General features: G+C 36.4%; 2 protein-coding genes across 3 annotated transcripts in view; one reads left to right on the top strand and one right to left on the bottom strand.

The window, feature by feature from the left end:
- The window catches only part of LOC140148312 (ATPase family AAA domain-containing protein 2-like), a 40,591-nt gene extending 36,135 nt beyond the window's left edge, over positions 1-4,456 (bottom strand). Inside the window, 1 exon segment of the mRNA XM_072170218.1 lies at positions 4,241-4,456. Coding sequence (XP_072026319.1) covers positions 4,241-4,345 — 105 coding nt within the window. The 5' untranslated portion in view covers positions 4,346-4,456.
- A 506-nt stretch (positions 4,457-4,962) lies between these two features.
- Positions 4,963-21,931, top strand: LOC140148311 (putative transmembrane protein 244). Of its 2 annotated transcripts, none has more exons than XM_072170216.1 (7): positions 4,963-5,075; positions 7,646-7,776; positions 11,780-11,889; positions 13,641-13,726; positions 15,148-15,242; positions 16,291-16,416; positions 17,735-21,931. In XM_072170216.1, exons 3-7 carry the CDS (start codon positions 11,872-11,874, stop codon positions 17,887-17,889), a joined length of 480 nt encoding a protein of 159 aa, XP_072026317.1. In that variant the 5' UTR covers positions 4,963-5,075; positions 7,646-7,776; positions 11,780-11,871; the 3' UTR covers positions 17,890-21,931. The 2 variants fall into 2 exon arrangements, with proteins under 2 accessions (XP_072026317.1, XP_072026318.1); XM_072170217.1 differs by having other exon boundaries at positions 4,979-5,154.
- The last annotated feature ends 1,442 nt before the right edge of the window (positions 21,932-23,373 follow it).

Genomic DNA, 23,373 nt, shown 5'->3' with positions numbered 1-23,373 from the left:
TCATATGCTAAATTTGTGATAATTTGTGATTGATTATATTTATTGTTCTTGTCGATTTTGCCTAATAAATATGAATGAATGAATGAATGAATGTTTCGGGCTAGTACCAAAACTGGGGAAACATCATGAACATGATGAAAGACCGCAACAGCTTTGTGTACATGTAGGTATGCTAGGTGAATTCAAATTTGCCATCAAACTGCATCATTTCATATATCAAATTAAAGCCCTTGAGTAAACAAAGCCAAAACTGAAAACCATTTTTTCATAGCACTTTCCGTAGCAAAGTTACATCTTGTCAAAGATTGACTTTCATCAAAAAGTTTCAGCTAGCAAAATTCCCCAAACGGCATTTCGGGGGTGTTTCTAGATCTTAAGTCTCATTATGATAGCAGCTTTTTTTTAATGGAACTGCTATCCAAATCCCTCTAAAATTCCATGTGCGGGCAGTGTCCGATTTACAAATTTTTTCCTACCTGCACTGGTGCATGTAGCCCAAAATTTCTACATGCACAGCAAAAAGTGTGCATGCACCAAAATTAAAGCAAACATAAAATCACATTGAATCACGATCATTGTCAGTTAAGCTTGTAATAATATTCCCGGCTCCACTGTCATTGTCATTTTATGCTGATCACTCGCTTGAATTCTTAGCCAAAACACTGGATGCTGTGGCATCCAATATCAATTACTGTTCTAGAACTAGTTGCCCGACGAGGTGCACGATTTCCAGAATGATGCAAGTGTTTTTTGAGCTATTTCCTTTTTTGCTGGACATTATTATGATTATTTTTCGTACGTAAACAAATATTTCCCACGGTTTAAATTCGGTTCTTTTTTTCAATGAAATGAAAATGACAGCTTCTACATGTGCGAGGGTATCGGGAATTGGTGGATGACGTCATATTACGCTAGCCCCTCTAAGGGAAGTCATAGTCTCGGACCAGACTGTATGTGGCTATCTCGAATGTTCGTTAGGATCGACAAGTATCAGACCGGCAAACTGGCTGTGTAGGAGACTAGGGAAGTCAATGAAAAAAAGTGACAGTTCTCACGTGATAGGGGTATCGGGAATTGTCAATTGCGCGATTTGCGCCAGCCCTTCTAATGAAGTCAGGATATTGCGCTAAAAATACATGTAGATTGGGTTTTTCCAAATCGGACTGACTGCTTGTTTACTTTTGTATATTGCCTTGTCATATTGCTAGCGCTAAAATCGTACATGCACGCGTGCAGGCAGGTAGTGAAAAGCTGCATGCACAGAGGGAATGTTACATGCACTGGTGCAGGTATGCAGGTGGTAAATCGAACACTGTGTGCGGGTGACTTATCACCATAAAAAATCACATATTTGGGTCAAGTGAAGTATAGAAAACATATTTATGTAGGTTTCTTTCTTCGGGCACTTGTTTTTAATTTCTATGTAAAAATGCATTGACATTGTCGGCGAATTTGGCTGACTAGCAAATGTGTTAACTAAGGTTTGCCTGGGTTACCTACTTTGTGAACTTAAAGGAGTGTTTCGTGATCCTAGCATCCTCTTTTTATGACATTTTTCAGTACATATCCACGAAAAAAGCCTATTCCCAAAATTTCAGTTGATTCCGATTTTGCGTTTGCGAGTTATGCATGATTATGGGCGATCCTGACTTTTAGACCACCCGCGCTATATAGGGCTCAAATATTACTATTTCATCAAGGTTTAATATTCTAACAAGCTTAAACTAAAAGTTTCATCTTAGGAGTCAAGCTTTAAACTATTAAGCAAAAATATCCAACAAGCTAAAAACGATTTTTTTACCCGTTTTTCAACAAGCTAAAACCAATTTTTGAAAAGAAGCTTAAAACATCAATTTTTTCATCGTAAAAAGCATCTAAAAAATCTGTAAAAATACAGTGACCTACCTAATATTACTAATCTATGTTTCCGATGATATCCAAGAACTTTAAGAAGCTGAAATATTGTGAAAGAGGACAGGGTTTTGAGTAATGTGGGAAATTACGGGGTAAAATACATTACGTTTTTCGAGAAATTCGCCATCTTGAATGAATGCAGAATTGCGTCACGCAGTAAAACGATGTCAAACGCGCTTGAAAGTGCATGATACGCTAGCGTAAATTGCCGTCAAAACGAGCGTACATCATATATCCAGGCTGGACACATCACACTACCGTGTGATGTGTCCAGTTCGTCGCCGAACTTGCATATAACATGGAGAGCTTAGCATAACGGCCTGCCTATTTACGCTTCCTGAAAACACTCTTGCACATAACATACAAAACCACAAATTCACTAACTTCAACTCGCACTACCGACACCATGAAAAATATTTTAATTATTACCGATCCTTCAGAATACTTGCAAATATTGGCAGTTTCATAAAATCCTGCTGCTGAAAATCGTAAATTCCACAATCTTCTGTCAGATCCAGGTCAGTAATCACAGGTGGGCGAATCTACCAGCGTGACAAGACCAGAGATAATAAAAAGGATGAGAGGCCACGCCGTACAAATAGCTAGCCTGATTGGCAAGCGTCGCCGCTGGCCAGATCTTCTACGGTCGTGTATGATGAGTAGAGACCATAGAGCCCTATATAGGGCTCTGTGGAAGAAACAGTTCCTAATTTTGAAGCCATGGATAATATATTCATTTATACGAGAACCATATTTTTGTACCAATCACAGAACAGAATTTCACTTACTCACAGCTGTCAATCATTCTTGTGAAACCGTAAGCTCCGCCTAGTATCAAGGTCTTCTTCTGCGCATTGGTTGTGCGCATTAACTAGCCTCCAGCACAAATCCTGTGCACACGATCAGGTTGGATGGGCGGTTTACGCCTGGTTTACACAACAGGAACTGCGATGCATCCTAAACTGGATCGTTTCCGTGTATTCGCATTGCATGGTGGGTAATCGCCTGCCAATTTGCGTAGCTCCACGTTCACAACAGTTTAAAATCAACACAGGTAAATCCATATAAAAATTAACATGGACACAAAATTGACATAGCTTATGTAATTCAAATAATAAAATAATAAAATGTAATATTATCATGATAGATGCACGTTTTATTAAAACTTGAAAAGATTATTAAGTCCAATAATTTGTTTGTGTTAGTTTGCACGAGTCACAAAATGGCGACCCATCACGCATTTTCTGCATGTGCCGACATTAGTAACTCATAGTGACTGTCCTCAAACTAAGCGCCAGTGTGTCTCAGGCCTGATAACGACCCCAGGTAATTTTATGCAGAAAGTTTTCTTGCGAACAGCTGCAGGTGACAATTAAACAATGAACACGGCTTGTTTATGTACATGCGTGGGGAGGCTTGTACGTCAGCTGCGTGTTTTGGACATGTTCGGCGTAAAAAGTGTCGTTTTTTCTTCATGAAAAATACCAGCGATGACCAGTTTTTTGTGGGCTATTTGATTTACAGGTATGTCGGTTCGTCATAGGGTAGAAATGATAGCTGTACAATTTGTATAACATACAGTTTAACATAGGCCTAAACATTTATGGGCACAAATCGACCTTCCGTATTATGCACAAGTATGTGGAAGTGGCAGGCATACGTACATCAAGCGCTTGTGCTACGCGAAAACTTCGGAGCTGGCATCACCGGTTTTGTTACCAGCTCTTTTACGTCAAAAATAGCTATAAAAGCGTGAATTTTGGAACAAAATAAAGCTTGTTCGATGGAATAAAAGGTATGTTTGTTCAGTTGAAATCATGTTTAACCTTGTTGCGAAAGTTTAATATGATAAATTTGCAATTTGTACCTTATATAGCGCGGGTGGTCTAAAAGTCAGGATCGCCTGATTATGTGTATTACACTGCTCCATAGACAATGCGTTGTAATTTCGTTCTGGTGCACCAGAACGAAATTCAAATTTCACGATATCTTTGCAAAACGAATTAATCTGCAAGAAATATTTTGTACATAAACATTATGTAGCCAGAGGTTTCCAGTGATATAAAAATCTCAACTTTTTTTGAGAAAAGTGGGGGATGAGGCTGTGGATCACGAAATGCCCCTTTAATATTACAAAAAAACACTACAATATCCTTAGCCTAAATGCTAATAGTATACTATTTTAATTTATTAGCTTCAGCTTTTAGGACATACCACAGTTAAGAGTAAACAAATATAAAACATGAAAACAAACAAAACATTTTAGAAAAAAATTGAGAACAATGCAAAATTTTGCAGAGTCGATGCAAATGTTTCGATTTCATACCTCAGAATCACTATGAACACCTCTTTTGCTGCTGCGTCCTCTCAGGGATACGAATTCAGTCCCTGGACTTCCATCAACATCTGGCCTTTTCCTAGTTTTCACCATTTTTGCACAGATTTAGGCCTCAAAAGCCTTGATCAAGGCGCTAAATTAGGCACCCAATTCCGAAAACTGGCGATGACCCTGAGCCTTTTCACTCCCTGTGTCACAGAAATACGTCACCGCTGAATTCGAGACAGGGACTATTCTATTTATTTTTCTCGTTATTTTGCTAAATATTTGATCAGCTAGACTCATCAAAGTATCCAATTATTTTAGAAGTGGGCCTTTTATTGCGATAAAGAGTAAAAAAAAATAATTCTGTAAATTGAATATAAAATGTAATGCTAAAAAGTAGCCCAGCGATATAATACTGTTTTTCAATAAATTGTGATGAGGTCTAATGATGAAAATAGCAGGCGGCGCCAATTTTGGATTTGAACTCAACATTTTTGTTATTGGACGTATATTAACTTTATTAAGATTATATAGAATTTTATTATGTTTATTATAATTACGAATGTATACTCAAGTGTACCAGTAAATTTTTTTATTATATCTGTATCGTTGAATATCATTAAAATCATGTTCAGTTTTAGGGATTTCTCCCCTTTTTCCCGCGAAATTTTCCGGATATGAAGAAGCATTTGTTTACGTTTTGGGTTCAAAGGTCACATTTCTATGCGATTGATTGATTGATCGATTTGTTGATTGGATCTTCCGGATCATCATCATCGAAGCACTTGAAGATAAGCTTACTGAATTTTGCCTATCGACCATGGAAGTTCTTGAAAATGTAATTTGATTTTGATATCGAACCTTGTGATCGACTGATGAGCTCGTCAGTCGTCATGACCGCCGCCTGCCCCAGCCATGTAAATGTTTTTTATCATTGCCAATGTCATGACAAGAATGTCATGAATTGAATGTTGGACATGTTGGACTAGTGCCGTACTATTACGCTGACTTTCGTATTCGGCGAGGAGGACGATTTCGACCTCCTGGTTTGTTTACAAACAGAGTTATAGGGATGTTCATAAAATTTTGAAGTTCAATATTTTTAGCTGAAAGTTCTTTCATTTGAAAGAGAATTAAATTACCTAAACAATAAGGGATCAATCGTGTTTCTAGTGCATATACTTTTGAAGTTACAGACAAAAATAGTGTCATCAAATTGCCCAAAGTTTTGTGTGTGAAATTGTGACAGCAGGCACATGTACAATGCACACTACTGTATGTGACCCCAGATGACCTCCTATTCTTTACTGTAAGAAAGCTGTTTTGGATGGTCTTGATTTACACACAAATTGCTTTTGAGCTAAATCGAGCGTCGACTTGGTGGAACATGGATTGCACTATGTGATAGTTTATGAATCCAGTATCATGCCAGTACCAACATATAAGTCAACATCACTTAGGTTTTGGTTGTCAAAATTAATTTTTAGTGATTTTCTCCATTGAGCCCACAGTAAAGCCATTTTTGGACCGTACATGCACATTCCACTTCCCTATGGACGAATAGCGCCACCTATAGTGTGTCATGTGAGCTAGCCTAACAGAGAGGTAGACAAAAAACCGTTCCGCGCGTCCAAACACTCAAGTATCAGAAGGATGGTCCACAATAGCGTGATTCACGTAACCTGAATAGGGATTAAAAAGCTGTCACGTAGAACCATGTGCTTCTATTGTCCAATTTGCCATCAAGATTTCATATGGAAACAGTTCAGACCCAGTACAAGATCATGTCAGAAATTAATATTTTGTTCTGGGTCTGATTATTCGGACTAATGTTGGACGGCCATGCAGAATTAATCCCTGCATGCAAAAAATGAATAATGTGATTGACATTGACAATCAACATGCTTATATGAACAGTATACTCAGATATTCAACTGATTGAACTGATGATGATATGATATTCATGTGCATTTATCATGTACATGAATTATTATTTAGCTTTAGTGGCAACGATCAATCATTCATTGTACAAATCATCATGTCATGATCAATGATGTCGTCATTGACGAAATGTAAATAGGGGTTCATTCATATATTTTCATGACTAAGCGGTTGTTATGCCGAGGGGCGCTTATGCCCAAGCGCATAAACAACCGCTTAGTCATGAAAATATATGAATGAACCCCGTTCATACATACCAGAACATTTTGTGAATTGTGATTCTTATTTCATCAAAATAATAACAAAAAATTACGAGTACCATTATTAAAAAACATGATTTTCCTTGCATTTTCCCTACCCGGCGATCTCACATCCGGGACACCGACCAATCACGCGCGCTGTTATAGCATGTATAGGGGAGATTGGGGTTAGTTGGAACACTGGGTAAGTTGAAACATTGTATTTTTTTCTGACACAAAAAAATAATTTGGTAAAATACTGGCACCTAGTATTAGGTATTAGTAAGGGTCATCCACCAAATTAGCAACAGCACTGATGCCCCACCAGTGTTGGCTTGGGAAAGGAATATCTGTTTTTTGACTTGCTGACTAATTTTTATACCCCTCAGAAAAGATGCGTTATCTCCATGTTGTTTGAAGGTGCACGGGATTATTTTTTGAGTATCATAAGCACTAGTAGTAAGTCCCAGAATAATGTTAAATAAAAGTTTTATTGTATTTCTTATTTTGTGTAATGAACTTTGAAATGTAAAAATAGGCATCGGGGTTAGTTGAAACTTTTGAGGTGGGGTTAGTTGAAACGTGAAAATCGCAAAGAAAAATATGGTTAAAAATTTGACTTTTTAAAAATTTGTAACATGTTTACCATTTCTTCAATATTGCTTTAATATGGTTAAAAAGCAATAATACAAGCAAAAAGTGCACACAGAAAGTACATTTTATAATATTTTAGGCTTCTCATATTTTTGTCCATGGTGACACTCGTCACCTTGTGTCCAAAGTATTGACCCGCGCTCCCACATATTTATTTATTCATTTTTTCACACTGATTGTATGTTAAAGGGTGCCTTCAAGGGAAGTATAACCCTAACAACGCAATAATAATTATTTTGAAATTTTTACAAGCCATGTTTCAACTAACCCACCCTATGTTTCAACTTACCCCAGGGGTGGGGTTAGTTGAAACACTTTTTTTCAAATTTTCAAATTGGATTATATGAATAATCATAAGCAGGTCCAATAAAATTTAAGGCTGTATTTGTAGCATGTATGTATATGTTTATACTGATATGGTTAGTGTTTCTTGAAAGTAATCGGTTTGCGTTAAAAAGACGATTTTGTGAAAAATGTTTCAACTAACCCCAATCTCCCCTACGTACGAACAATCATTAGTACATCATACCTAGAATATTTTCTCAATTTGAATTTTATCCTTTCTACTATCTAGGTATGACTGCTTTTACCGTAAAATTTTCGTCAATTCCCGATGTCATGATATGTGCTCCACGTTTTTAGGCTCCGGGATTGCCGATTACATAGACGAGAGCAACTGATAATCAGCAAACCTGTGCATACAATGTAAGTATCGCTCTGCTATTCAATTGCGTGGTGCATGGGTGACATGTATTTTCAATGTAAAATGCCTATGTAGATACGGTGATCCCACCCAAAATAAAAAAATCACCGTATAGATCCCTGTACTATTAAAACAATCATGACAATCAAAATGACTAGTACAGGGAACACATACCGTAGCTCTGCACAACGATATGGGATGAAGTGTATGAAAAAAGCTAGTGCAACGCAATTGCATGATTTCAATTAGAGTTTGCACTATAAAAATACAAGCCTCCAGTAGCTTAAATAGTTGCATGTGCATTATGTGATGTTTGTCATATTAATATTACCGTAACCACTCGGGTATAAGCCCACCCCCTAGATGGCAGATTTCACTTCAAAAATGGGGGTGGGCTTATAACCGGGGAAGGGCCAGTGCTTGAATTTAAAAATAAGAACAACTAGACTTAGCTGTGGTCTAAGACCACGAACACAGCCGTGTTGTGGCCCCTTAATGACCTTTGACCCCAAAATATATGAAAACCCCATAGACATTGGCTAATGTCAATGTATGTGTGCACATGGCATCACTTTGCCATGTTATTTGTGGCAGAAGGGCATTTTGAAGTGTTTTTGTCTCAGACCGAAATAACCTTTCACCGCAAATAAAAAAAAAATACCACGTATACACTGAGTAACATCAATTCATGTGTGAATGTACCGTATCTGTGCTATATTTTTCTTGGCTGATAATTTTTTTGAAGTTATTTCGTTTTATACGGAAGTGACCCCTTAATGACCTTTGACCCCAAATCTGTGTACACCCCATAGACACTGGGTAATAACAATGCATGTGTGCAAGTGGCATCACTGTCCTACGTAATTTGTGGGAGAAGATGCATTTTAAAGGTATTTCGTTTTATACTGAAATGACCCTTAATGACCTTTGACCCCAAATAAAAAATACCATATATACATTGGGTAAACACAATTCATGTGTGAGCACACCATCACTCTCCTATGTATTTCTTAGCTAATAAAAATTTTTGAAGTTATTTCGTTTTATACCGAAGTGACCCCTTAATGACCTTTGACCCCAAATCTGTGTACACCCCATAGACACTGGGTAATAACAATGCATGTGTGCAAGTGGCGTCACTGTCCTACAGAATCTGTGGAAGAAGATGCATTTTAAAGGTATTTCGTTTTATACCGGAAGTGACCCCTTAATGAGCTTTGACCCCAAATAAAAAAATACCACATATACATTGGGTGAATGCAGATCATATGTGAACATACCGTTACTGTGCTATGTTTTATTTAGCTAATAAAAAATTTTGAAGGTTTTTCGTTTTATACGAAGTGACCCCTTAATGACCTTTGACCACAAATCTGTGTACACCACATAGACACTGGGTAATAACAATGCATGTGTGCAAGTGGGGTCGCTGTCCCACGTAAGTTGTAGGAGAAGATGCATTTTTAGTTGAAATCACGTTTTTGACTTCTGCGTGACCTTTGACCCCAGTTTCATGTGACATGTAGGGGCATGGTCAATGATCATTGTGACCAAGTTAGGTCAAAATCGATGTAAGCATGTGAGTGCTAGAGCAAATGTAATGGTTGACAGAAGAAGAAGAAGAAGATCCTGTAAGAAAAAAGACACAGCCGTGACTAACGTCACGGCTGTGTAATCACCCCCATTTGTATATGCCCAATGTACCAGTAATTTCTATCTTCTATGTCAATTTCTTACAATTTTAAGTGTGGAATGTTAATTATCAAGTGATATATTTACGTCACGGCTGTGTCTTTTTTCTTACAGGTTCTTTCTTTCTTTCTTCTGTCAACCATTACATTTGCTCTAGCACTCACATGCTTACATCGATTTTGACCTAACTTGGTCACAATGATTATTGATCGTGCCCCTACATGTCACATGAAACTCGTTGGGTCAAAGGTCACCCAGGGGTCACAGGGGTCAAAAACATGATTTCAACTAAAAATGCATCTTATCCCACAACTTACGTAGGACAGCGACCCCACTTGCACACATGAATTGTTATTACCCAGTATCTATGTGGTGTACACAGATTTGGGGTCAAAGGTCATTAAGGGGTCACTTCCGGTATAAAACGAAAAACCTTCAAAAAATTTTATTAGCTAAATAAAACATAGCACAGTAACGGTATGTTCATGATCTGCAGTCATCCAATGTATATGTGGTATTTTTTTATTTGGGGTCAAAGCTCATTAAGGGGGGTATAAAAAGAAATACCTTTAAAATGCATCTTCTTCCACAAATTATGTGGGACAGAGACGCCACTTGCACACATGCATTGTTATTACCCAGTGTCTATGGGGTGTACACAGATTTGGTGTCAAAGGTCATTAAGGGGTCACTTCCGGTATAAAACGAAATATCTTCAAAAATTTTTATTAGTTAAGTAAAACATGGGACAGTAACGGTATGTTCACACATGATCTGCAGTCACCCAATGTATATGTGGTATTTTTTATTTGGGGTCAAATCTCATTAAGGGGTCACTTCCGGTATAAAAAGAAATACCTTTAAAATGCATCTTCTTCCACAAATTATGTGGGACAGAGACACCACTTGCACACATGCATTGTTATTACCCAGTGTCTATGGGGTGTACACAGATTTGGGGTCAAAGGTCATTAAGGGGTCACTTCCGGTATAAAACGAAAAACCTTCAAAAAATTTTATTTGCTAGGAAAAACATAGGACAGTAACGGTATGTTCACACATGAATTGTGATTACCCAGTTTATATGTGGTATTATTTTATTTGGGGTCAAAGGTTATTAAGGGGTCACTTCCGGTATAAAACGAAATACCTTTAAAATGCTTCTTCTTCCACAAATTACGAGGACAGTGACGCCTCTTGCACACATGCATTGTTATAACACAGTGTCTATATGGTGTATACACATTTGGGGTCAATGGTCAGTAAGGGGTCACTTCCGGGATAAAACGATATACCTTCAAAATGCCCCTTCTGCCACAAAAAGCATAGCAACGTGATGCCACATAGACACGTGCATTGACAGTAGTACAATGTCTATGGGGATTTCATATATTTTGGGGTCAAAGGTGATTAAGGGGTCACCACACGGCTGTGTTCGTGGTCTTAGACCACAGCTAAGTCTAGTTTATATTTTGTTCTCAATCATAAGAGCAAAGCATTGATTTGATTTAAGAACTTGGCCAAAATTAAGTACTGGGCTTATACCTGAGTGCACCCATGTTCCCAGAATGTTTTGAAAAATAGGGGGTGGGCTTATAGCCGAAGGTGGGCTTATACCCGGGTGGTTACGGTAATTACTCAGCTTCTTGTACTTCTTGCCTAAACATCTATGCTTGAAATTGTAATTATTACTTCATTATTTTATCCAGAATAAATAAGAATTCATTAGCACATGATGCACATTGGCGCACCAAAACTGAGATGGCACTTCAGTGCAAACTTAAATAGGGCAGCGCCAATACGAAAATGTCATACCGATATTAAATGACTGTCTGTTTTGCCCGTTTTTTTAAGTTTGCGTTGCGAACTACAAAATGACCCCATTCTGATGATCAAATGAACTGGCCCTTGAGTTTCCGCAATGATCACTGGAATGGGGCAGGGGGTCCATACTTGTTTATGCCCGGCTCTCGACATGTAGCGAGTATGCATGAACATAATGATGAATCATTTCATTTTAATAGATAGACTAGTACTAACTGGAGATAAAGAAAAGGTTTACAATTTTACTTATTTCTTGAAAAAAAAACCTACAACATGCATTTTCGCCATGTTTTCTGACAATTAAGTCACAAAACTCAAAGACTTGGTATAAGTCCTAAGCTTTCAAAATCTTATGCCGAATTAGAGGCAAGACATTTATACCAGAAGTCTAGAAAAGCCCTAGGCCTTTTGTCTAAGTTTATCACATCTAGTATTACTATTTTTTTCTCCAAATTGATGCATTGCTATGGTTTCTCTTTCCTTTTTTAGATGGCAGTTAATTGCATGGAGAATTTTCTCATTTGACTACTCATAAGTAACATCAAGTTCAACAAAGGGTCCGTACATTTTTGTATTCAGTTATGGCTGCCACTACAAAGGTAAGTTGTAAATGACATTATTTATATCCCAGCAAGCAAAAAACCTTTTACAGAAAACCAGGGCTACAGGGGGGGTATGGGGTGTGTGACACCATCCAATACACAATTTTGTCGGCAAAATTGACTGTTAGTGTTGTCGTCAAAACCATGTTATTGTCAGCAAATGTAGTCAAAGCTATGTGTGATTGTCGGCAAATTGCAAGTCCTATAAAATATTAATGTGTTAGGAAATTGCAGACAGGGTCTAATTCTGCATAAAACCGGGCAACGTTATTTCTATAGATCTGCTGCGCATTCAAATTGCATTGTATTGCATCGTAATTTCATTTGTGTCTATGCTAATTATGTTTACACAACATGAACTCACGTGTTTTCAAGCAAATTCGTGATAATAGGTGATCAAAAGCGATCGGAATGTTACAAAAGTACAGATCGCATTCAGCTTACTTCATATGAGATGATCTTTGGAAAAATACGGCATAATTTGTCTTGGTGTTTGCGGAATGCCATGCAGTAAAATATTAATACGTTGTGGCAATTCATGATTGACAACTAACAATCGGCGTGTCCATCGTATCCTCCACTGTCAATTTCTTATCCACTCACTAATCCTCACAAAAGCTTTGTGTTGATTACGTAATGTGTGGAGGCAAATTGCAATAAGTACAATGAAATAATGAGTAGGGCGGGCTCCGAGGCGGGTTTCTTCTTCATCTTACGTAACAGTATTGTTCTCCAAAAAACCCGGAAGCTTGTCGTTTGGAGCTCTAGCTGAAATACAGCAAGATAATGTAAGATAGTAAATGTAAACCTGTATTTTAGCTAGAGTATCTCGAGCTAGGAAATTGTGCTGTTCTCTCGGTCGGGGCCACGTCACATCCATTCATGCATTGGAGTGAAAACAATTTATCGCATATTTTTATTTGCAGAGAGTCGAACCTGGCACAATAGTGTGATAGCTTGTGATACACTCCAGAGTTCAGTGAATGCGAATGTTGTTTTAGTGCTATTGTCAGTCGGTTCATATCTTTGATAGATCTATATAATTATGTGCTTATTTTTTGTAAGTTTCAAAACTAGGGTATTATAGGAACTGATCAAGTTTTCAACAACAACAAAAAAGCATTGGTTTGCTCCTCACATCTGAAACTACTAACTACCAATATTTTGCAAAAAATGTTTGTGAAAAAAATATTTTACAATAACATTTTGACATTTTTAAAATGTTGTTGTTGTTCCATATAAAATATGTTAAGGGGTACTACACCCCTGCCCAATTTTGTGCCTATTCTTGAATTTTTCTCAAAAATTATAGCGCATTGATGACAAGTAAGATATGTATATTATAGGGGCAAGGACTACAACTACTGCACTGGAAATTTTGTTTCAGTACAGACAACAGTTGTGGAGTTACAGTCAAAAATGAGGGGAAACCAATATTTGATCAATAAATCAATAACTACTTGTCTTGGGTCACTGAAATTCCAGTGTAGTAACTGGATTCCTTGCCCCTATAATATACATAACTTTTTTACCAGTGTTTTATTAGTTTTTGAGAAAAATGCAAAATTAAGCACAAATTTATCAAGGGGTGTAGTACCACCTTAAACACATTTTCAATCATTACAATTATATAATTACATAATCCAAAATTTAAATGTTCTTGAAATATTTTGAATAAAACCAAAGTCCACCACCCCACAAAATCTTTAAGTCTGAGTGTTAATTTTGCATTGAATTTCATTTTGCAGGAAATCGCATTGAAGTTGCTGATAGGTGTTTTATCCTTCTATTCAGTGTACTACATTGCTGCAAGTCTTCTGCATGGGATATTTGTGTAAGTCGAGGGTTGAGAACCAGAAAGACATAACTCACAACATTTGATCTACTCTCACAAAATGAGCATCAAGTTGACAAAGTAACTTTCTGACATATTTCCAGAATGAAATATGTCTTTTATTCCCTTTAAAATCATACCAAACATGTTAGGATGGCTCTTTTCTTTAGTCTTCAAAAATCAATATCCTCCAGAATTTCTTTTTGTTTTCTGTTGATTTTTGTCATGTTTAATAGATTGTATCTTAGTGCCATGGTGACTTAAAGCCATAATGTGTGATTTGCTTCACAGCGACGCCCTCAATTTTACTCAGATTTCTACTTTTTACATAATTATAATGCCCAGTGGTGTACTAAAATACCACGTAAAAGATTAAGCCTGAAGTGTTTTAATAACAGTAAAATTTAACTTTTATATTAAAACCGGTCGACCCGGTTTTATTCAGAGTTCATCGATCGACTGCTTGCTAACATCTCCCGTGGATGTCAGCTTATGTGTACACACGTCGAGCGCGATGCTCCGTGCAGTATTACATGTTACGATCAGCGAGCGTAGTACACGCATTGTAGGCGATGGAATGAAATTGCAATTTTCTTCATTATACCTCATTTGTTTGGCTCGAAATTAAAAGGGGATAATGTAATCAGTGGAAACAAACATTTAAATAGGAATCTATTCTTTTTGCAAATCACACATTGCTTTAATGCTCATTTTGTGGGAGCAGGTTATTGTATGTAAAGCTTTCTGGCTCTCAACCCTCGAACAAATCAGTTTTGCCTCCCCTCGCTGGCAAGTTCTAGGAAAGCTGTCTATGTCTGCTATATGAATTTTATTGTCAAGATCATTGTTCCATGGATGTTACCTATTTGCATACAGCTCGATTTGCATCAAGATCTAGGGTCCTATACAATGCATAATTATAATCTAAGTACCTTCTTTGCTTTACTCCAAAAAGGGTGATAATATTTACATCTGACAATTTATATTTGATTTGTTTCTTCTTTTTTTTAAATGAAACTTTCAGGGAGCATTGTTCAAACTAAGTGCAGTAGACTGTAGATTGTAAAAGGGGCATTTTGTGATAAAAAAATAAATATCCTTGCAAAAAGCTAGTTTTCAAAATGTCCGTTGATTTGGATATTGAATATGCAAGTTATGTACAAATGCATGTATTACAGTGCCCCATAGGCCACTGTTGTAATATTGTCTGCCTATCAACAGACAGAAAATACAAATTGGACGATATCTGTGTCAAACGAGTCAATGTTTATGCACACAAACATCATGTAGTCCTTTGTTTCTGGTGGTATTGGTATAAAAATCTCAACATTTTTTGGTGTAAGTTGGTGGCGAGACTGGTATAAGAAAAAAATATATATGGATTACAGTATCATTTTTGCTATACTATTTTTCTGTTGCAGCCTTGAGAATTTTGATGGTAAAATCCCTTTCCACTACCAAAGCTATGACAGTGTGTTTCACAATAAAACAGTGTGGCAGAATCCATATTTTCTAAGTAAGTAAACATTTATTCCATAGGAGGGCAACACAATGTGAGATATCATGATGTTGCCACTTATATAGATGTACACTAGCTTTCAGAGAAGTACTGCACACTCTTGCTCTGATTGGCGTGCACACCCTGTTAATGAGCGACATACCCGGGGCTGTTCTGATCGCTAAAGTTCCTTGACACATAATCGGCCAATCAGATTACCGGTATGTTGTTATGATTGCCACTTTTTGCCAGACAATATATTGAATTAGGGCAAAAAAACTTTTTTGGAGGAGGTTGATACCCTGCAGCTTATTCCCCCGGACATTTGCATTCCGGAAATTTGGTGAAGTGCTCGCCTTAGGCTCGCATGCTTTTCAGGGAGTGGGTCGTTACCTCGCTTCATCTCTGCAGAACCCATTTTTACGCTGTGTACGCTCTCAGATGCAAATAAGCACCGTTCTTTTCTACCAGCAAGTGTATTTTATCAGTTCATATGATATATGTATGGTAATGAGTTTTGTGATAATATTAGTAATAGATGTAAATGTGAACATTGACTAGGTTTAACTTTTTGTGTCACATGTAATGAAAGTGTTACACTGAACAATGTGTGCATAATTGCTTTCACCTGTTTGTATCACATTGCATTGCACTCCTGTGGAAAAATGTTAAAGGTGCAATTGATTATAGTTTGTCCATGTATTTGTTTAAAAATAAGAATATAATAACAATTTATCAAATTTGAGAGCAGTTTGCAACAACCTCACCCCAAAGGGGAAAAAAGTGGAATGCATTTGTGTGGTATAAAATTATGTTTAGAGAACCTACCTTGTTGTCATCAAGAAGGACGTCTGAGAACTACAAATCCATGAATTAACATTACATGCACCCACCAGTATTTGGTTATAGTTAAAACTAAGGAATACAAAATCCTAGTTTATGAAAAATTGAGCCATAAAAACACTTAATGCTACTTTATGCTTTACTTTTGCAATTCTTTCTTAAAGAATTCATACATTTGTAACTCTTGATTTCTAATTTAGTCTTGTTGTCTTTCGCATTGCAGGTGATTTTCTAGCTATGGAATGTACTTTTGTGTCAGCTACATTTGTCTTTCTTACATTCATGAGGTCAGGATTATGGGACTACGCCGTTACCATCACATTATTACACTGTGGACTTGTGTGTTTAGGTAAGAAGAACATGTCAACTCTTGTGTCATCAATTTAAGGGGTACTACACCCCTCGATAAATTTTTGTCTATTTTTGCATTTTTCTCAAAAACTAATAACACAGTGGTAACAAAAGTTATGCATATTATAGGGGCAAGGAATCCACTTACTACACTGGAATTTCAGTGACCCAAGACAAGCGGTTTGTTATTTATGATAAGAAATAATGTACCGCTAGGATGTACCTCGTTTCCTATCATATATACTGAACCGCTTGTCTTGAGTCACTGAAATTTCAGTGTAGTCATTGGATTCCTTGCCCCAATAATATACATAACTTTTATTACCAGTGTGTTATTATTTTTTTGCAAAAATGCAAATGCAAAAATAGTCCACAGGGGTGTAGTACCCCTTAAATGATTTCCATTTCTCTCACATTCTGTATTGAAATCCTGCTTTAAAAGTATCACTTGCATATAGAGGAGCGCTTTTTGTTTGATCTGTGTTCTTTTTGCTACTCAATTATAAATATGGTAAGGGTTTTTTAAAGCGGAAATGTGTATCATTTTAGTGAAGAAATGCATTAAGTATTACTACACCCCTGCCCAATTTTGTGCCTATTTTTGCATTTTCTCAAAAATTATAAGCATTGGTGACAAGTAAGATATGTATATTATAGGGGCAAGGACTACAACTACTGCACTGGAAATTTTATTACACCACAGACAACAGTTGCGGAGTTACAGTCAAAAATGAGGGAAAACCAATATTTGAACAATAAATCAATAACTACTTGCCTTGAGTTGCTGAATTTTCAGTGCAATGGTTGTAGTCCTTGCCCTATAATATACTTATCTTATTTGTCACCAGTGCGCTATAATTTTTGAGAAAAATGCAAAAATAGGCACAAAATTGGGCAGGGGTGTAGTACCCCCTAAGTTAATGCAGTGATGCACACATTCCCTCCATAACCCTTCACATGCTGGCAGAAAAGAACGACACTTGTTAACACAGAAGTGTGGTTCTGATTGCCCAATTCAGTTGTCTCACAACCATACAACAGACCAGTAATCTGACAGAGCGATGCTCATGATGGGAACCCAAAGCCCTGCGTATGTTGCTCATTAACAAGGCACTCACGTCGGTCAGAGGCTCAGAGCAAGAAAGTGCCATTCTTTTCCAAAAGCCAGTGTAAACATTCTACAAGGATGGGATATAAAGAAAGCATATTGCCAATCTTTGTTCAAAAGACACGTAAATGATTGTCCCCATCACATTGCCAATAACATAACTTTAATGTGTATTTTCATTTTTTGTTTTGCTTCTTTTACTTGACAGTAAACCTGACATTTCCATTGGTCTGGGAGTGGTGGCTGAGTGTGTTAATAGGTATGATACTAATGATCTCTGCAGGAGAATTGATGAACTGTTACATCAATCGTCTTAAAACGGGTAAATTCTCACCAAATAGAGACAAGAATACTATCTCATGATGATGATTGATCACTAGTGTGATAGAACATGAAGCATGTTTCTTGAAAGCGACCAGACATTTTCTTGTGAGATTGAAAGCCGGCTATGCCAGCAGATGGAAAGCATCCACAAAGAAAAAAAGGGACTGTGAAGACCCTGATGCTGCAATCACATTCTCTGAACCAAGAGGTTGCCAGCAACAGGTCCTATGCATGACATAGATTATAATTCATGCACAATATTTAGGCCATTTTTGATGTATTATTGTGGCATGTGCATTGAGGCAAAACTATGCATGTTTCTGTGAATGCTAAACGGATAATATTGGTAGGTATTGACATGGAATGCATGAAAATTAATTGATATGGAAACAATGGTAGCATTCTGTATACTGATATTCAGTATTATGTCAAAGTCCTGTATTTATTGATCAACTCGATACTCCTGAAATTGAGGAGGTACTAAAGTTATGATAAAATTGGGCTATTTCAATTGCAATCCATACACTTCCTACGGAAGACATTCAAGACATCTCCCACACGGGGGGTGTAGATTTTGAATGGAGTCACCCATTCAGGTAATCTCATGTGAATTTCACACTCCCCTGTGTGGAAGATTCAAGTCATGTCTTCCATAGGGGGTGTATATAGGTCAATTTTGCTACTGATGGTCATAGGTGTGAGTAGGGCATTTGTTTGTAGCAACTTGTGGATTCCCTACATTGGTTTCCTTGCAGCATGTTCATTGGAGTGGGACCATATGCTTTTCTGTTAATGTGAACATTATGAGCATTATTCATCCTGAATAAAGATATATTTAAGAGAAACTAAGAGAGTAACTGAGAGTATTAACAGTGAATGCAGGAAAAAATGAAGTGAAGGAATTTATTGATTTTATTGTGAACAATCAGTATTCTAATATCAAGTAAGTCAAATATTTCTTGAGAGAACTGTTTAAAATCTCTCTTTATCAATTTGTATTCTTTGTGTGTATTCAAGAAACAAAGAAATACATTGGTTTTGCGAAGTGCAAATGTTGACCAACCCAATACTCAACGTCTCTTATCCAGACCTCTTTTATACAGATCTCTCTGTTATCCAAACATGTGATATTCATAGAAAAACATGCTTTTAATGCTTTGGAGCATTTAGAAGTGTTAGTGTGTGCTTTTGTACCAACTAATCTATTTTTGCTGAAAAACAAGTGTTACGCTAAAAATAAGGACAATGACTAGTTCACTTCCCGGCTGAATTCTGAATTATGGTACATTAAAAAAAATGTAGATCACAGATAAAAAGAATAGATCAATCAGAAATTGGCAAAGTCAGGTAGCTACAACCCTGTGTATAGGCAGTGCTTTAAGACATGCTTAATTTGTTATGCATATGCGATAGAACAATCAGCCCTCTTGAATATTTGAGGATTGCAGCTACATAGAAAACCACAGGTACGTCTGTAAAGTTGAGATGTAACAGGTTGATCTGATCTTTTATTCATTTGTGTTGCAGAAGTATTCTTGTTAAATGTGTGTGTGTTTCAATAGTGCAATATATTTAAGACTAGAAAAATTGCTACACCATTTTTCACCCTGATGTGGCAGTGACGTCAGTGCGCATTTCATTGCGCACAGCCTCAAATTGCTATCGTTCTCTCAAAGCACTGGAGTGCACACGCTTAAAGATGCGCTAGCGAAACAGCTGCTTCAACGCATTGATGTTACTGCCACATCAGGGTAAAAAATGGTATACCACCCTAAGGGAACAACCCAAAAGTTTGATGATGTCCTGTAAACGTAACTAGATTTATTTCATAGCTGAGCCTGACACCCTCCCGCCCTGTTTGTAATGAAACCATAAGTGTGTCAAAATAACATTAATGTTTTTTTAAGAGCGTAGGAGAAATGTTATGAACATTTTAACCCCTACCCTAACAAAACTAGTTTCATTATAGAATGTCAAAATCATCAATCTTTTTGGTTGTCTCCTAAGAGATTAGGAGTAGGTTTTAGAATAAGGGTTAGGTATATATATATAGTTTCGGTGGCAACTTTAAGTTACACTTACACCTTATGAATTTGTATCTTAGTATGAATGTAATTTTAAATATTTTCAGTGTCCAAAATAAGGAAAACAATATTAGGTTTTAGAATTAGGGTTGCAGCATGACATTTTGCACTATGCTATAATGTGTACAATATATATGCAATATATCGACTGCTCAGTGCCAAAAGTGGGTAAGTGCAATAGCTCCCCTGTGAACATTTGGCAATTTACACACAGTATATTGTACACATCTACACATGGCAGCTATTGTACTTACCCACTTCTGGCACTGAGCAGTTGATATGTAAGGTAACATTTTAATCTGACAAATCGAGGGGTTGTGTAAGATGGCCCTACCTGCAATAGCTGCCATATAGACATTTAACAATTTCTGTATTGTAAACATCTAAAAATATGACATATGGCAGCTATTATAGATGGGAGTCTTACACTAATCTTCGATTTATTCTACTGCATTCTTTAAAATTCCACACATTTATCTAGAATGACTGCCATTTAGACAATATTTGATTTGATTTAATTAAACAAAAACCATTTGTATTATCTTAGGCATCCTCTATAATGCCCAGGTCTTAGTCTTTGTACATCAGTAGTTCAAAAACAATATCTTGCTTTTCAATGGTGTTCTACTCCTGACCCAGAGTTTTATCATTGTCAGCATTTGCCAATAAGGGAACAATCCAAAAGATTGATGATGTCCTATAAACGTTACAAGTCTTATTTGATAACTGACCCCTCCATCCCCATCTGTAATGAAACCAGAAGTGAGTTAAACTAACATCAATGTTTTATAGGAGCATAGGAGAAACGTGATCAACATTTTGATTCCCTCCCTCTAACAAATTATGTTTATAGGATGTCATCAATTATTTGGGTTGTTCCCTAAAGTAAATAATACAATCAGACACAAAATAAATGTTATATTTGATTATTTTATGATAAAAAAACCAAAAGCTGGTCTTTTGTAATAACAGAGGTAAAATATACACAATTTTTGTGAATTTTTTACTGATATATAAACATACATAAAATGGCTGGAAAAAAACAAAATATAGAAATATACAATTCTAGATAAAACAATTGCAATCTCTATATCGTTTTTGTTACAGTTATTACACAATCAATGGAAAGTAAGTGCATTCATCTCTGTCATTGAAAATAATGTTTTTTTTAAAAGTACTGTAAAAACTCGATAGTTAGCATATGTGCTTACTATCGAGCGCTTTTGAAAACATGAAATTGTACCAAAGTCCGGTGCTTTACCAACTGAGCTGTAGTGGGGTTGAGACACACATTTGAAGGTTTACTTGTACTATGTGTATCGATGATTTGCTCCAAACCCTTTACACTTTCGTGGATGGAGCTCGTCATGTTTGCATGTTTTAAAAGCGCTCGATAGTAACCACATATGCTAACTATCGAGTTTTTACGGAATTGCATCATCACATTGCACAGAGATTTGTAAAATAATTGCGTGCAGAAGTACTGGCCAGATGAGATTTGTAAATCCTTTTGCACTTATTCTGAATAAAATTTTATGTATTTGTAAATTTTCATAGTACATTATGTTCTAGAGCATGAAGTTTGCTCCTGAAGCCAAAAGATAAGGATGAGGATTTAGAAATCTGATCTGGCACTCAATAATCTGAAAGGGAAAAGTTACAGGTACTTTAACTCTCTTCACGTGGGTGTCGACTGCAGACGACAAGTTTCAAAAATATTTTTTTAAGTCAAAAATTCCAGAAATGTGAATTTTCATGACCGTATTTGGAATCAGCATGAAAAATGCATTAAAACGAGTACAAACAAGCCTAGTATTGGTTCAGTGGTTCTTAAGATAGCTTTTGATATTTTGAGAAAATATCTCAAAACTTCTTATGTTGAAACCTATGGCTAGCATGTAGAGCATTAAGACTTTAAGTATCGTAAAAGTTAGCCAAAAGTACAAGCATTTGTGAAAACAACAGACATAATTTGTATCATTGACTGTTTTTCTAAAATAAACAATTTTAAAAAGTATCAGAGTAAGCTTTGTAGTTTGTTAAATCATTATATTTATGAAGATTAACTATGACATAATACATTGAGCTAATCCAGTTGAAATACATATATGGTCGAATCCAACCAAAAGTGTACACGGCATGTTCAGGGCCATAACTTAAAGTATTAATCAATTGGCATTCGTTTTTATATTGTGTTTATTCGCTTTGATCATACGCTTCAGCGCCATATATAATAAGACCCCTTCTGTGAAAAATTTAGACACAGGGACCCCAAAACATGCTATTTTTACCCATTTTTTCAAAATATTTCTTAAGGTGTTTTTAAAACATCTAAATCAGTTATGAAAAGAAGTCATTGGATTGAATCTAAATTGATTTCCTGAAAGGTGTGTATTCAAAGATTGCCTGTTCAATTTTTCACATATTTGTACATAATTATGAAATTTTTGTGATAATTTTTTGAGTGGTATTTTTTTACATTACCTACTGAATACAATTTTTCATAGCACTAGATATATCTTTAAAAATGGAAATCACTAATAAATGCTTAATTGATACAAGCTTTGATATGTCCAATACTGAAATGCATTGCATTCGGACATCTTTATTATTGTGTTTAGCTGCCAGAAATTCTAAATGGCACAAAGGTAGGTTTGGTAAAAATATGCATTACCTCCGAATACATGTTAAAAGCTGTGTCATTTCCACAAATTGAGAGAATAGTAAACAATAGTTAAGCAATAGGTGCAGGGTAATACACTCTTTATTTCTACCAAGTTTCAATAGCCTGCGTTAAATATTTCTGAGATGTCAACGATAAAAGCAAGTATTCGTAGGTAAATTTCGGTAACCGAATGTTACCTACGAATACAATTTGACATCATGACAGTATTGTGAAACACCGCCATTCATGCCAATGCCCATATTGGTACATAACGAAGGCCTGTATGTTTGCTATCAAATCATATGTCAATGAAAGTTGCGAATTCACATACATGCCCACCATGCAAAACTGAATACGGCTTAATTGTTGAAAAATATGTACTGAAATAGACGACGGTCTGCTCATTTGAAAGAAAAATCAGATTCAAAGCAGATTAGAAGGGATAAATACTTAGATTTGTCAACTGTCATGTGCGCTTCATTTTAAATGTTTACCGACCTTCTGGTTTCTGAGTAATTTGTGTCCAAATTCATTTATTCGAAGGCAACTGTTGACGTTTTCGCTAAGGTTACCTACGAATACCATGGAAAAACGACTGTTCTCATTGTCTCATGATCTAGACAACACAGTGATGGACCCTGGTATAAAGCTATTGTAGTTGCCCTCAAACAAAAGGCCACAAGACGTAACTGACTCCAAGATGGACTTCACAAGTCTGCAATAACGGTTTTAAGCGATTTGTGTGCAATTAATCAAATTAAAGTCACTTTAGTG

Source organism: Amphiura filiformis, chromosome 3 (genome assembly GCF_039555335.1).
Source record: "Amphiura filiformis chromosome 3, Afil_fr2py, whole genome shotgun sequence".
Lineage (NCBI taxonomy): Eukaryota > Metazoa > Echinodermata > Ophiuroidea > Amphilepidida > Amphiuridae > Amphiura > Amphiura filiformis.
Note: the sequence above shows the minus strand (reverse complement) of the source record. Positions and strands in the feature narration are given on the sequence as shown.